The sequence below is a fragment of the Mytilus edulis genome, chromosome 9 (assembly GCF_963676685.1).
Source record: "Mytilus edulis chromosome 9, xbMytEdul2.2, whole genome shotgun sequence".
NCBI lineage: Eukaryota > Metazoa > Mollusca > Bivalvia > Mytilida > Mytilidae > Mytilus > Mytilus edulis.
The window spans coordinates 35232307-35249271 of NC_092352.1; the positions used below are offsets into that span (position 1 = coordinate 35232307).

Genomic DNA, 16965 nt, shown 5'->3' on the forward strand with positions numbered 1-16965 from the left:
GATATATGTTCTGTTATCCATTTTATGTATCATCATGATATATGTTCTGTTATCCATTTTATGTATCATCATGATATATGTTCTGTTATCCATTTTATATATCATCATGATATATGTTCTGTTATCCATTTTATATATCATCATGATATATGTTCTGTTATCCATTTTATGTATCATCATGATATATGTTCTGTTATCCATTTTATGTATCATCATGATATATGTTCTGTTATCCATTTTATGTATCATCATGATATATGTTCTGTTATCCATTTTATGTATCATCATGATATATGTTCTGTTATCCATTTTATATATCATCATGATATATGTTCTGTTATCCATTTTATGTATCATCATAATATATGTTTTGTTGTTTGCCTACCTACATGGTGTAAAAAACAGAATAACACAAACAAGAGACATTTATCCCTGTTTATCTAGCATGTTTAAAAGATAAAAAAAATTCTCATATATTATGTGAAAGACTGGATAACTTAATACTAAGATAAATAATTTGTTTCAGATAAGTCGATTTTGATCATTATTTCCTTGCAATATAATCTGACAGTAACATAACAAATGCTGCATGATTCATGTTTGAATTGTTACTTATTGTATGAGTAACTTGTATGAAAAACATATGCCTTTTTTATGATTTCACCAGTTATTATAAAGTGCTTATTTTGATTTTTATTAGCAGACACAGGTATGGTTACTACCCAATTTCTTTCACCTATCACAAACAGTATTTAGATTAGCTACACCTTGAGACCTGTTTCAAACCCAATGCACAGCTACCTCATGTTTTGGAAAAAAAACACTATGTCTAAAAAGTTAATTACAGTTGTTCTTCTCATGAAATCATTGAGTTTCCTATTGCATTTTGTTAGTAGAAATGCACAAGTATAATGCAATATACAAAGCGAGTTATATACTGAGACTTCAACACTTTTATCTGTTGGTCCAGGGTTTAAGAGGCCCAAAGCTGTTTTTTTTTCAATTGTAAGAGTACTAACAACACATCATCTCCTTGCTTTTGACATTTTTGACACATTGATCTGAATATTATTTGAAAGATTTTTTAGTGACGCAATTTGGCATTTATCAGTATTTCCTTGAGTGGATGAGCCAAGAAAACATGTATTACAATTCACATTTCTGTCAAAATTACTTAGAAAATTACACAAGTTTCAGTTTGAACTTATTAACAAACAGTTTTCTTGGCAAGACATTCAAGATATGTTTACAAAAGAATATCTTTTGAGGTCTGTATAGTTTTTTTTTCAAACTAATATTTTCTGTTGTATTGATACTTATATAAGGTTTAATGCAGGTATATACATGTAGGGTATTAGGAAAGTTCTTCTTTGTTATTGTGACATGTGCCAAATAGAGCAATAAATCTATGATTCCATATCATGAAGGACTGATGAAAACCAGAGACATATAATACATGTATCATGTCTCAGTGAAAACTAAATATTTACTCTAAATAATCTGTTCAATACAAAAAAAAACGAAATTCATATAAACTGCTCCATATTTCTAAAATTCCAGGTTTAATATACATGTACCAATTTTGTAGGAGTTACAGATAAACAATTATTATCACCAATTGTTGTCATGTTTGCAGTTAAAATATGTCCATTGCATGCTATATGAGTATCCAAGAACTCATTATAAATTACAACAACAGAGATTGCACAATTTTGAGAGTTTCACAATTTCATTTTTAGTTAATTTTGGGGAAAAGTGAAGTCCAATGCTTTGATTTTCCGTTTGAAATATAGCTGACGATTTCATGACCAATATATAGTTCACTATGACTTTAACAGGAACAATGAAAGTCATTGGACCACAAACTGTTTGCATGTTTAGGCCTAGAAAAGACAATATATTGATGTTTATATGTTTAATGAAATCAAATGACAAACATCAATGTATAACAAGAAAAGATTATTCAACAACAACAAATAATGAAAATATGAATAACAAAAGTACATTTACGTCAATAAATTATTTAATAAATCTACCTGATATTTTATGATAACATAAGTTTAAATTGAACAACATATCTTCTTTTATGCCATTATTTACGTACATTTCTCTTTTTTTTTTCTCAACAAACTTTGTCTTCTTTCAAAATTTCATTGTTGGTTTATACAAAGCCATGACACTATCCATGTGGTAAATATTGTCAAAAGATAAAAAGAAAATGAAAATGATTTACATTCTTACAATATGTAATGATACGGTTCTATTTCTCAGCAGTGTTGCTCATTGTCGTTTTGTTTACGGTGTCAACAGAACCCAGTACATTGTGTTGACCTTCCCACAAACAACTTTTTGAGAACAACGACATCAAAACAATGGAATTTTAGAACAGGTCATCAAGTTTCAATCTTTTCAATCAAAGTAACTGGTTATTAAATTTGGTCAGAGCATATGGAAATTGGTGTGATTGTATTTAAGCAAACGTACTTAAAGGCAAACGGTTTTCAATTAAAAAGAAAGTAATATTATAGTACATTTTACAGTACATTGCATCGCTCCAAAAATTTCAAATAGAAATAAGTATCAAAGAATTAAATATTTGTAAACTATAAAGTAGTCGACAGCCGACCAGGAACACATATGTTGATGTTAGATATACTGGTCCCAGTAATAGTATAGTGATGATAACAGAAAACAACATGTATACTTCTGGGTACACGATCACACCATAAGAAAGAACAAGTTTATAGTCTAAATATAAAAAAGAAGATGTGGTATGATTGCCAATGAGACAACTATCCACAAAAGACCAAAATGACACAGACATTAACACCTATAGTTCACCATAGGGCCTTCAACAATGAGTAAAGTCCATACCGCATAGTCAGCTATAAAAGGCCCCGATATAAGACAATGTAAAAAAAATCAAACGAGAAAACTAACGGCCTTATTTATGTAAAAAAAAAAATGAGCACTAAGCATAGTCACTTGTCTTTGAAAATGTTTTTACCAATATACTTTTATAATATTGAATAATATTGGTAAAAAAACATTCAGAGCGAAGTGCCTGTGAGTCTAAACAAAATGTTTTCTACTATTTTCTGACTGCAAAAACTAATAATTAAAAAAGTGAACACCAAATCACAGAATGTTGGTCAAAAGTTTCATTTCCCGCAATATTTAATTAGATGATAATTTTTAAATGCGTTAATTTCACTGCGTTTGTTTAAAAAATAAATAAATTGTAAAATGGTCATCGATGTAACAAGAGGTACAATGAGACCTCTATTGGCCCTATAATTTCAAAAACCAAAAAGTTTTACAATTCAAATAACATCCTTTAGTAAATAAGTTTGCACAAGACGCGTTTATAATAAATCTGTCAGAAATCAGAATTTTTGAATTTGAATTTAATCATTTTTAAGACTTTAATTCCTTTAATTTAATTTAGAAAAACTAAATCTACAAAATAGCCTCATTACATACAGAAAATTTAACGAAAATTACTTTTTTAATGATATTATTGTTAAAAACATTTTTTTGTATTTAATTGACATTTTATCGGATTTAGGTTATAGTAAACATCTATCCTTCATTTCCATATTTCATTGTGTACATATTTTCTTAAGCCTGTCGATAACGATTTTCCCCCACATGTTTGATTATTCCATTTGTGCGATGAAGTCGCTTCAGTTCAAAAGCATACATCAACGATATACTGTCGGTTATAATAGTTCGTTTGTATAAATTAAAACGTCTTTCAAAATATTAATACAATATGTAATTCAAATACAGCCATAGAAATAATTTTTCGACTATATGCCTATTATTTAGGCATTGTAAAGAAACGTTAATTGAGGATGTTGAACTGATTCCTTTTTGAGACAAGGTTTTCGTATGATGACATTCACAATGTATAACAAGGCACTGACGGTTCATGTTGTGATCTCGCTTATTTCTATCAAAATTTGTCACTTCTAAGTTCTAACAATTCATTCTTTAATCTAAGACAATAACTTGTGTTTGAACACTCTATATGGAATTTAGAAAAGTATGAATTAGAATTTATGTATCCATAGTGAACAAATGACATGCTTTGTGATAACTTCTATTTAATGAACAGCGTCATCCTACATTAACAAACGTCACAATTTGCTCGAGTTGAAATCCTTGTTTACTGCAATTGACACGGACCAGGATCCCCTATAGCTAATGAATAATAACTTCTATAACTTTATCCACATGCAGTAACTTCACTTTATCGCGCTTTATAATCATATCTTTGTGAATATTTTGGTGTTCCATAGCGGCGTTGTGATCTGTTAGAGTTATCTGTGAAGGCTGGGGATACCACATCGACCCGCACTGACCGAGGCGTTCTCGGTGAATATGTTTCTGATGGTGGAGGAAGCGCCTTTCTCTCATATCTTGGACTGTGATCTCGAATAAAGTACGTAGGTTGTAAAGGAATTGGTGGTACTTTTTCTTGTGGTTGAACTTTCAGAATATTGGCCTTTTTCTGCGCACGAAGGTCTCTTATCAGAAGACAACTAGCAACCACATATAAAGCAGCAGCGACAATTGTCAACCCAAGTGACCAGGATCCAAAATACGATTCTGGAATCTCTGCCAGCCAGATAATCATTCCGATCACACAGAAAAAGGCTGAAACAGAAACGAATACAGAAAATCAGAACATTTATCTATGTTGTATATAAGATTAAAAATATTTTTTTGGATTTCCTTAATTTAAAAAAAATATGCGTATAGATAATTACGGTATTATTTCTATACGAACATCGATAGGAATATTAAAGTTTTCCCTGGTAATATGCTACTGGTAAAGTGCATTTTTTAAAAATAGATTAAGGGTAAAAAAAATCTTCCCCTTGTCAATTTGCATTTTAGCCACACCATCTCAAAACAATATTTTTTCGCCAGTTTCAATTTTTTGGTTGCAATTTTTTGTCCTTTAAAAACAAACTAAAATTTGAATTTCAGCGTCATCGTCTCACCGAAAGAGGTTGCATGGCAATCTCCTTGGTCTTGTGTATCTTCGGGATCTAATATAACATGTCATATTACGTATCGATGTACATGAATCCCGTGAACATCTTTATTTCTTAATCCACATTTAATAAATGGACACTAAATTAGGATTTAAATCAAAATACATTTAGAAATACTTCAAAATTTAATAAAAGAGGCAATTATATTTGGTTAAAGTTAATGATTTATTATAATTGTATATCGTATTTTTCATTCGATGTCAAATCTGAATGGAGCATGTTGTGTACACTTACTTGATGCTAAACTGAATGTCATTATGGTAATGGCGAAACATCTTGTTCTAGCTTTTTCTGTAGCAACATAGATAACTATGAAAATAGTTGCTAAAACGTATCCTACCATTGCAAGTGACTCTAGAGCCTGAGTTCCAAGAAACGAACCTGTAAAGAAAAATTTTTCTCATAATTATTTGTTCTAATCTATACGAAATTGTGTTTGTAATTTGTCTAATTTAAGAGGATCATGTAATACTTTCTCATTGTTAGACATCAGTTCAATTCAAGAGCCTTTCAAGACTTTGTTTTCCGAAATTTATATCTGAAATTTCTCATTCGGCACGCCTCGGCATATCTAGCCATTTTCAGTCTAATTTGACGCGATAGGCGGTGGAATCTGTCGAGGTGTGTCGATTGTAAGTAACTAACTTATACAATAACATAAGCACCCTAAATCCGTGATCCATATTACGCTGATGTCATCAAATCATATCTTCAAATTTGAAAAAAATAAGAGAAAAAGTAAAAGGGAACATTTGTTTCTTGTAATACTCAAATTCTACACACAGAATATGAATACCTTGTGGCGGGAATTGAATACGTCTGGTCACCCTTATTTTTCAATTTTTTTTTAGCTTACACTTCAAATATCATTCAAATATTTCAATTAAAAAGACCAATAGCAGTGAGTAAAAAATGAATGGATTAAGTCTTCAATATTATGGATATCGGTATAAAAGTTAAATAATGCATTTTCAGACTCTTATTTTATGCCGCTAGGTTCCACTCAATTTTAAAAATTGACTCAATGCTAGTGAAAAATTCCAGACGAAATTCCCTTTCCGGTGTTGATTTAAGATTCAGAAAAAAAAAAGTTTGGTGTAACGAAATTAAATAAAAATATGACGCAGACCTGCCAACTATCCCGATTTTCGCGGTATCATCCCGATTTTTACCCCTCAACCCGAATCCCGATATCGGTATTGTAAAATTAGTCAAAATCCCGATTTTCAACAAATATACCCTAAAAAATTATTGTGTACCGATTTTGAAGTTTTTCAGATCAATTTTAAAAAATCAATCATTTTACCTGGGGACATATTATGACAAGTTAATGACCCTACGCTAATCAACAGTCACAACAGGTGTCATAATTAGTGGTTGTATGTAATCAGATTACCTAGTGGGTCGTAACAATCCTCAAAATTAATTTGTATAAATTTGGTCAAACAGCCTTTCAATTTTAATTAATTTATCATACAAGCACAATTTGCAACATTTGCCGTAGTTCCACAGCAAAATCATAATTAATTGAAAGATGAGAACTGTAAAGAACTCTCAAGAAAACAACGTTTATCTTGAAATTTGTTTAATTTTTGAAACCAGACATCGTGTTGTTGATCTAAAATCGACGCCATTTTGTATATACTTCTACTGTGTTACTGTATAAGCCTCCGCAGGTATGAGCACCTCTGAATACAAAGAAAGATAACTCAAATTTAATCCATTTTCTCATTGATACTGATAAAGACTAAATCAAAATCTGTCTTCATCCTTCTTACTTTAGGACATGTAGGTTTAGGTGTTTTGAGTCAAGGTTCATAGATGAGAAGGTCTTTGGAGGGGGGAAAAGGGGGGGGGGGGGGTCCCTACTTAGAATCCTTTATTTTTAATGCCATTTTCTCTATTCCTCAGTTATTTATTGTCAATTTTATAATTTAATAGTACAAGAATCATGCAAATAAAAGTAACCAAGGCCTACAAGTTCATCATTAGTATACCAAAAGAAAAAAGAAGAGAACTTAGACTGTTTTAGGAGTAAAAAACAATGCTCACAATAAAGTCGCTAAAATTGTAACCCTTAAAAATCTTGTCGCGCGCTAAATCCCCCATGGAGATTTTCAAAAGTTGGCAGGTCTGTGACGTAAAACCATCTCTTTTAAAATCCTATTTATACTTTAACCCACATTTGAAAAAGAAAAGAAAAAGAAAACTTAAGACAACTCCATTAAAATTCTGAGGAAATAAAAGTTCATACTGGGATGGTTTTCAAAGAGCTTTCAAAATAATTTTACGAATAAGAATTCTATTTTATATGTGTACAAATTGCATTTAATATTGGAATTCAAATTTAAATAGAAAGTCATTTGGTTAAATGAAAAGAAAAAGTCATTCGTTTTGAATCTCTGCATACTATTATGCATGTAAGTGGTTGAGACTCAAGAGATCATTTTCAAACATCTTTATTTATTATACTTCATGTCAAAATGCCAGATTTTGATTGGCTAATACGGAGTGTCAATTTACTCTTATTACCCTTCATGGAGACGCTTGATCAAGTGTGCGCTTTATTAAATACGACTCTATCCTATGACAAATACTCTATTACCCTTCACGGAGACGTTTGACAAGGTTATGTACAAGATCTCGTAGTTTATTACTTTGAATTTTAAATTTAATCGACAGTAACAACAGAACATTCAGTATAATAAATTAAATAACACAAATCTGAGAGGGTGATAGAGCAGATTGTTACCCCTCGAAAACACATTGTCAACCTTGGCTTCGCCTCAGTTGCCAATGTTTTCTCGAGGTAACAATCTGCTCTATCACCCTCTCAGCTATGTGTTATTTATATAATATATGATACATAATTACAAATTTCTCCTATGTGAGTGCATCAGCTAAAGTAAGACCTTTTTGCTCGAGATCATGTTTCAGCTTTTACGATGAACAATATCAATTAAAGCACCTTGTATATATTGGTACATCTATTTTACATCTGTTGTTTTATGTTATCCCAATCAATTTGATACGCCCGTTTACGTGACGTATTATGGTATACCGTTGTCCGTCCGTCGTCAAAACGTCGCACAATAACTCAAAAACGCGTTTACCAATTTGCATTAAACTATGGTGAATTGTTTATATCTATTGACGTGAGCTCCTTTTCGATTTTTATAAATTTTCGATTTTGCGTTTTCTAGTAATGGGGTGTTATTTACTTTAAAAAATCGAATTTTCGAGTATTTGGACAAAAATTAACAAATGCTGTCAGCAGTGATGACTGGTTTATATATTAAAATGACCTCCCTTTAGTTATTTTTTTTTTAATTTCTGATATGCCATTGAGAAGTTTTATTCTTTGAAAAAGCGACAGGCGTATCATGCGCAGATGGTGCAGATCTTTATTTACAGATATATTTAAAATACTTAGTCGTCCAAAGAGGCGGATTAAGGGGGAGGGCTCTCATCATGGAGAACTAAACTAAATTTGCCTAGTTTGCTCAACCTTTTAAAATCCTGGATTCGCATCTGATTCAGTAAATACTTGGTATAAATGCTATTGGATGTTAAGCAACATGTTATCTATCGATGAAATGTAAAAGAAATTTAAATACCTCAAAGTGAATAAGAATCTGTAACTTGGAGACCGAAAATGGTAAATGCTTCTTACGTTTTACGTTTTATCGTAAGAAAAGAAGAAACGTGAAAAAAACCGTATCATTAAGGTAATTATTTTGCGAATGTTCTTTATTTCAGCTAGAACCAAACATAAGATTTTATCGTCAAATGTGCGATATATAAGTAAAATATATTTAAACCAAAAATTACCAATATGAAAAAGAAGATGTGGTATGATTGCCAACGAGACAAATCTCCAAAAGAGACCAAATGAAACAGAAATAAACAACTATAGGTCACCGTACGGCCTCCAACAATGAACAAAGCAGATACCAAATGTCAGCTATAAAAGGCTTCAAAATGACAAATGAAAAACAATTCAGTCATATCCATTGAATACCATGTTCCGTCGGTTATTTTATCTGTCCGTCTGTCTGCACGTCGTACAATAAATAGATAATGCGTAGCTCGCTTTTCATTGCGCTTGTTTGTGATATTTGAATCGAGGGAAGAAGCTGCTTTTCGATTTTTTGAAATTTTCTTTTTATACGACCGCAAAAATTGAAATTTTTTTGGTCGTATATTTGTATCACGTTGGCGTCGTCGTCTGCGTCGTCGTCGTCTTCGTCGTCGTCGTCTTCGTCGTCGTCGTCCGAATACTTTTAGTTTTCGCACTCTAACTTTAGTAAAAGAGAATAGAAATCTATGAAATTTTAACACAAGGTTTATGACCACAAAAGGAAGGTTGGGATTGATTTTGGGAGTTTTGGTCCCAACAATTTAGGAATTAGGGGCCAAAAAGGGCCAAAATAAGCATTTTCTTGGTTTTTGCACTATAACTTTAGTTTGAGTGAATAGAAATCTATGAAATTTTGACACAAGGTTTATGACCACAAAAGGAAGGTTGGGATTGAATTTTGGAGTTTTGGTTCCAACAGTTTAGGAATTAGGGGCCAAACAAGGGCCCAAATAAGCATTATTCTTGGTTTTCGCACAATAACTTTATAGTATAAGAAAATAGAAATCAATGAAATTTAAACACAAGGTTTATGACCACAAAAGGAAAGTTGGGATTGATTTTGGGAGTTGAGGTCCCAACAGTTTAGGAATTAGGGGCAAAAAAGGGGCCCAAATAAGCAATTTTTCTTATTTCAGATTTATATTAGGATTAATATTCAACAGCATAGTGAATTGCTCAAAGGCAAAACAAAAATTTTAAGTTCATTAGACCGCATTCATTCTGTGTCAGAAGCGTATGCTGTGTCAACTATACACTCCGCCATAAGTTAAGCACCACCCATATTTTTATCAATAAGAAATTTTCAAATCCAAAAATTCAATATTTTTGAATAAGAGTTAATCGTGTTGACATTGGTTAAATAAAATGTAAATATTGTGCAGTATAAAAAAATAAAAGTTAGGGTTTTTTTATGCTTCCTGCTGTGTGAAGGGAACTTTCAATTTTACGTTAAAAACAAGTTAAAATCCCTATAAAATGTTTTAATTTGTTGATCATTTTCATTAATTTCAAATAATGATACAGTTTTGAACTTTTGGGAAAACAATCAAGTATACATTTACTGTCAATTAAGGTTCATAAAGTCAATATCGTGTATAGCTTCCGCGCTTCCGGTAGAGATTCAATACACGTCTCCTCATTCCTTGCACAAGTCGTCGTAGTCTATACTGTGGAAATCTCTGCCATTCCTGTACCAAAGCGACCATCAATTCTGGTATTGTTGCACATTTTGGTTGTCTCTGGTAAAGTTTACGGCCGATAAAGTCCCATACATGTTCAATTGGGTTCATGTCAGGTGACATGGCCGGCCAAGGTAAAGTGTCTATTGATTCCGACGTCCGGCATGCGTTGACAATTCGTGCGCGATGAGGTCTCGCATTGTCATCTTGAAAGACCGGTCTATCAGCTAACGCGTGATTGTCAAAATGAGGCGATACAATGGTGTTCAGGATGTCATCCCGTTACCTTTGTCCATTCAGGGTACCATGAAGAACATGCATATCAAGCTTACAGTCATGGGAAAAACATCCCCATACTGTTACACCGCCGCCACCGAAAGCTGTTGTACCAAGAATGTTATTGTCCCGATATGCGGTGTTTCTTTCCCTCCAAACACGTGTTCTGCCGTCGACGGGCTTCAGCAAGAAACGACTTTCATCGGACCAGTGAATTCTACTCCAGCTGCGTAAAGTCCATCGACGATGGTTCCTAGCCCGCTGTTGTCTTGCTCTACCGTGTCTTAAAGTTAATTCCGGGCGCTTTATTGGCCTCCGAGCCCTTAGACGGAAACTATGCAACCTACGTATCACAGTCCGCTCACTTACTCTACCCTAAATAGGCCAAAGGCTACGAAGCTGATCAGCAGACGAGAAAGGTTTCAATCTTGCTTGCCGGGAAAGATTTCTGTCTTCTCTGGGAGTAGTTTTACGTGGTCTGCCTGCTCTAGGGCGGTCTTCAACTGACCCTGTCTGTCGGTATCTCTGCACGAGCCTGATAATCACAGTGTGGTTAACACCAAAATGGACCGCTATTCTACGGCAACTTAGACCTGTATTTGCCATACCTACAACTTGCCAGCGTTCCGCAATACTCAGTTTTCGTCTTGCCATCTTAAAAGTTTGATATCAATGGCTAATTCAAGTGCGAAATGCACGTGCTAAAATCATTTGTGTTTAGGCAAAAACAGTAACGCGAAAAACACACAAGACAGGTTGTTAAAACTGGTTTTGAACAATCAAAATGTAATCGATTGACATTTTACCTATATCCAAAAGTTACCTATTGTTTACAGGTTTAATATATAGTATTTCTTTTATAAAAAAAATAATTAAAAAAATAATTATTCCGAAATTAAATGGTGGTGCTTAACTTATGGCGGAGTGTATATTTAATCACAATCCAAATTTAGAGCTGAATCCAGCTTGAATGTTGTGTCCATACTTTCCCCAACCGTTCAGGGTTCAACCTCTGCGGTCGTATAAAGCTGCGCCCTGCGGAGCATCTTTTTGTCCTTTCAAGTTACAGTAAAGTTAGTTTGACGGTAATTTAACTAGAGTATTCTCTGCTTGATTTACTTGACATTTTAAACGTTTTATTGTATTGGTGAAGGCTATCTTGTTTGATGTTGAAATTTTTGCAGTTTGTTGTTTCAATCTGAGACTGGCCGCCATCTGATTAAGTTCTTTTTTTTAAGCTCACTTGACCTTAAACTTGACCTAAGGTCAAGTGAGGTTTTCTCTTCACTTGGCGTCCGTCGTCCGTCGTTTTCGTCGTCTGATAACTTTTACAAAAATCTTCTCCCCTTAAACTACTGGACCAAATTTAACCAAACTTGGCCACAATCATCACTAGGGTATCTAGTTTAAAAAATGTGTGTCCGAAGATCCCGTCTGCCAACCAACATGGCTGACATGGCTAAAAATAGAACATAGGGGTGAAATGCAGTTTTTGGCTTATATCTCTGAGACTAAAACCTTTAAAAAATTGCTGTTCAATCAGATTTACATTTATCTACCTTGAAGTTTTCAGACGAATCCGACAATCCGTTGTTGGGTTGCTGCCCCTGAGTTCTGTAATAATTTTATGGAAATTTTGCAGTTTTTTGTTATTATCTTAGATATCATTATAGTATCTAATAATATCTAATATCTAATACTATTTATTATGTTTTAACCTTATTTTACATGTTTTTCAAAACATCAGTAACCACAGGTGAGCGACACATGCTCTTGAGAGCATCTCGGTAACATATCGTTCATTTACTTGCAAATAATCTTAAAACTTTATAGTACTATTGTTTTGATGGGTAAAAGTAAAATCATTTTTTTTTATTTTCTTGTTTGTCGTTACAAATATATTTTTTTTTAATTTAGTCGTTAGAAATATCGAATCAAAAAAAATCGAGTATGCTTGGATCTATTTACTTCAAACTTCATCTTGTTGTAAAGATTGTCAAAAATAAATTGTTTGTCATTGCACAGAGACTTTATCCGTTACACTTTTATAGATATCTGTCCATTTCGCGCACTTATACGAGTATGCTTGGATCAATTAACTCCATTGTTGGAATTAGAGAAAGATCGAGTGTTGTCTGTCTTTTTTCCAATTATATATTGGCTGTCTTTCGTAGAGTTATTCTTATATATTCTCAGTATATATTACAATGACAGAAATATGCTATTTTAATGCTGAAGATAAATTTTAAGTGTTTATTGAACTTTCCAAATAGAAAACAACATTTTCAAGAATTGAGGCAATGTTTTACCTTTCAGATGAGATATTAAGCACGAACTAATCCATGTTGGTTCCGAAAAGTCTTCGTTGTAAATAAAACAATAACATACCGGACTTCATTGGCAACATAAATCACTGTCAAACGTTTTAATTTTATCCATAAGTGTAAAATTAAAGTAAAATGTCTAGAATATCATTAAGACGTTTAATATTCAAATTCCGCTAGATTTAATCAACTTTTCGATTTATCTTTTGAAAAAAACCAAAATAAAACAAAGTTCAAACTTTCATCTAGTCCATTTTCATACATGGTGCTTATGAAAAGAGACTTTGAAAGACAAATGTGGCTATATGTTATAGTGAACAGAAATGCTAGTTTCAGTTTGCCCTTTAAGGTCTTTTATAACTTCTTTTTTTTTTTTTTTTTTTAATAAATTATACGAACAATTACTAGGAAACAATATTTATGTTACAGATAACATTATATATTGGAACACTAATTTCTTAAATATCCATTTTACTCCTAAATAAGTTCCACAAAAAATAACTTTTGAAGATGGAATATCCTTACCAGTTTTATAAGAATCTGGAACACTGCTAGTTTTACATGACCCGGAGGAGCAATCATTAACTTGCCAAAGTCCTATAGAAACATCTAAGAGTTGCCTGATTGTCTCTGACACCATCCATGCTGGAGTAGCATATCCAGATATAAACAATGGTAATCCAATTAAATCTAAAATTGCGGCAACTTTTGCCCAAGTTGAAGCGTCTCCACATATACCCATGGTGACGTTTTGCTGAAAATATTGTTCACATTTATATTCTCCCAAATCTTAATTAGAAATGAATGCTATAAACTTCTGTAAAAAGGTTCGTTTGACATCATTTAACATTTGAATTTAAAAAACGTACGGTCTATTGATATGACGTGATAGGTGCGAAGTTTTTTTCATTATTCGATTTCTTATCACGTGATCAAATATTTTAATTAAATACGCGGTTGATATTGTCTATTCATTGCCTTTCATGTAAAACATTTGCTTTATCCATTTTGATTTTTGAAAGGTATGGTATGTTCGTTGTATTCTACAATAATGCGTCATGTAAGAAAACAAATATTTTATTTGCCCTCATATAATGTTTGTAGATTCGTAGACAATACATACATAATATATACATGAAAAACGTAAAGAAACTGATGTTATAAGAAAGAAACTATTATTTGAATCACAATAACAATACAAGTAGAACCTGGTATCAAATATTATTTAAGATATTTATTTTTATATCATTACGTTTAAAATTATTTTGATGGAACGTTTTCAGTGTACGAATCCTGTCGAATATGATTGAGTAACATCACACGTAGCGCTTAGATATACCGATGCACCGATCTGCATTTAGGGAGCTACCATTTGATTTTTATGGGGGGGGGGGGCTAGGATGAAATTTTTTGTCCTGCCTTTTTTTTTAGTTGTAATCTCTGTCCTGCCTTTTTATTTTTCACTCTATTTGGTCCTGCCTTTATTTTTTTAGTTTATCCTGACTTTTTTTACCAAAATTGTCATCCTGCCTTTTTTTTTTTTGCAAGTGTCTCATCCTGCCTTTTTTTTTACTCAAAATTCCTGTCCTGCCTATTTTTTTCAAATTTCATCCTAGCCCCCCCCCCCCCCCCCATAAAAATCAAATGGTAGCTCCCTTAGATATTTAAAAAAACAATTTCTATTCTATAATGTGCCGTGTAATTAACATTTTAAAATAGGAAATTAAAAGTTGAATAAAGTGCAGACAAAACACATGTTTACATTATAATATACTTTGTAATGCCTGAAATGCAATCTAATGTTAAGCTCCGTCAAATCTGAAGATAAAAGCTTGACTATGTTCAGTACTTTAATTTCAAATTAATATTAAATCGAATATTAAGACGGTTTGAAATTCGTCTTGCATGACAAAAAGATAAATGATTTCATCTTTTTTTAAAACTCCTTTTTGTGGATATTTCAGCAGCATCTACACATAAAGTTGATGCTATATATAGATTTCTGTTTGATTAAAGGGAAATTAGCTGTCAAATTTATGTCCAACGATTCCACGCTTTTTTTTTATATTTGATTTGTTACATAATAAAACATATACCAAAATTTACAAAAAAATCAAAGAAACAATTGAAAATACATGGACTCTTTGTAATCTTATCAGCATTTTGTGCGTTTTTAGACAAAGACTCAGAATTAACCATCAGGATGAATTTCGAAGAACACTTCCAAAACACCTTCAATATCAATAAAAATATACAGACCAGCACGTGCAAATGCCATTCATATTATAACATTTTTTCTAGGTCTTAGATTTCATGTGATGATGTTAGATTAAAGAATATGAAAATCTTTGTTTAAGCTGTATAATTATGTTCTGGAGCGAATTCGTCGTCGAAATGGTTCTTTGGAGACTCCATTGTTCCACTTATCAATGTCGACATTCTTTTCAATATCCGAAAATTCACCATCATGCACAAGCAATTTCCGGCTCAGTGTCAAGTTGAAGAATGCATGCATACATATTTATATGGGGTTGGATTATTGAATTGCAGGCCAACAACAGATAAGCGATAGTTTCCACAGTTTACATGTATTTTGACAAAATTAAACCAAACTGACTCCTAAAATTGTTCTATTATCCTGCTTTTAAAACTGTTTAAAAGAAAAAAAAACATAAATATGTTGCTGAATTTTATAAGCTTGTTCGAATTCAAAGAATATTAATTTAGATTGATCCATATAAAACGGATAATTTACAAATTTCGTGCACGGGATATATATGTCTAGAAATTCAAATGTACTACAATATTTAGAGGACTATGTGAAGTTTTATGGTGCCAACTTTATCATATTCAATGACACCGATCTCCAAATAAAATGGAATTAAAATATTAAAGAAAAGAATTAAGATATGATTAAATACCCCTGGCTGTGATCCTTCAAATTGAGCTATTTTGTGAGGTTGAGAGGAGTATTGATAAATTATACATCTGCATGGTATAGGATCATTCCCTGGTATTAGAACATTCACAAAAAAAAAAAAAAAAGAAATCTATTAATAAATTGGACCATTTTCATATTTATAACCTCTTTATATTGTTTTAATGTATATGAGCTTTATTTAATCGTAAAGAGTAGCTTCAAAAACTTTTCAGTAGCCAAATAGACCTTTCAGTTTGGAGGTAACCTGAAGAATTGGGCTTATCAATCTGTCATTTTTATACGACCGCAAAGATTTTAATTTTTCGTCGTATATTGCTATCACGTTGGCGTCGTCGTCGTCTTGCGTCGTCGTCTTCCGAATACTTTTAGTTTTCGCACTCTAACTTTAGTAAAAGTGAATAGAAATCTATGAAATTTTAACACAAGGTTTATAGCCACAAAAGGAAGGTTGGGATTGATTTTGGGAGTTTTTGTCCCAAAATTTTAGGAATTAGGGGCCAAAAAGAGCCCAATAAGCATTTTCTTGGTTTTCGCACTATTACTTTAGTTTAAGTAAATAGAAATCTATGAAATTTTGACACAAGGTTTATGACCACAAAAGGAAGGTTGGGATTGATTTTGGGAGTTTTAGTTCAAACAGTTTAGGAATTAGGGGCCAAAAAAGGGCCCAAATAAGCATTATTCTTGGTTTTCGCACAATAACTTTAGTATAAGTAAATAGAAATCAATGAAATTTAAACACAAGGTTTATGACCACAAAAGGAAGGTTGGGATTGATTTTGGGAGTTGAGGTCTGAACCGTTTAGGAATTAGGGGCCAAAAAGAGCCCAATAAGCATTTTCTTGGTTTTCGCACTATTACTTTAGTTTAAGTAAATAGAAATCTATGAAATTTTGACACAAGGTTTATGACCACAAAAGGAAGGTTGGGATTGATTTTGGGAGTTTTAGTTCAAACAGTTTAGGAATTAGGGGCCAAAAAAGGGCCCAAATAAGCATTATTCTTGGTTTTCGCACAATAACTTTAATATAAGTAAATA

General features: G+C 32.4%; 2 protein-coding genes across 3 annotated transcripts in view; one reads left to right on the plus strand and one right to left on the minus strand.

Annotated features, from left to right (window-relative positions):
• LOC139488231 (AP-1 complex-associated regulatory protein-like) overlaps positions 1-16965 on the plus strand; it is a 35753-nt gene that overhangs the window by 6945 nt on the left and 11843 nt on the right. The window lies entirely within an intron of this gene.
• On the minus strand, positions 2973-13881 carry LOC139488227 (uncharacterized). The gene is made up of 3 exons (XM_071273706.1): positions 13511-13881; positions 5301-5447; positions 2973-4662 (listed from the first exon to the last, which is right to left on the minus strand). The coding sequence occupies exons 1-3, from the start codon at positions 13725-13727 to the stop codon at positions 4256-4258; spliced, it is 771 nt and encodes a 256-aa protein (XP_071129807.1). The 5' UTR covers positions 13728-13881; the 3' UTR covers positions 2973-4255.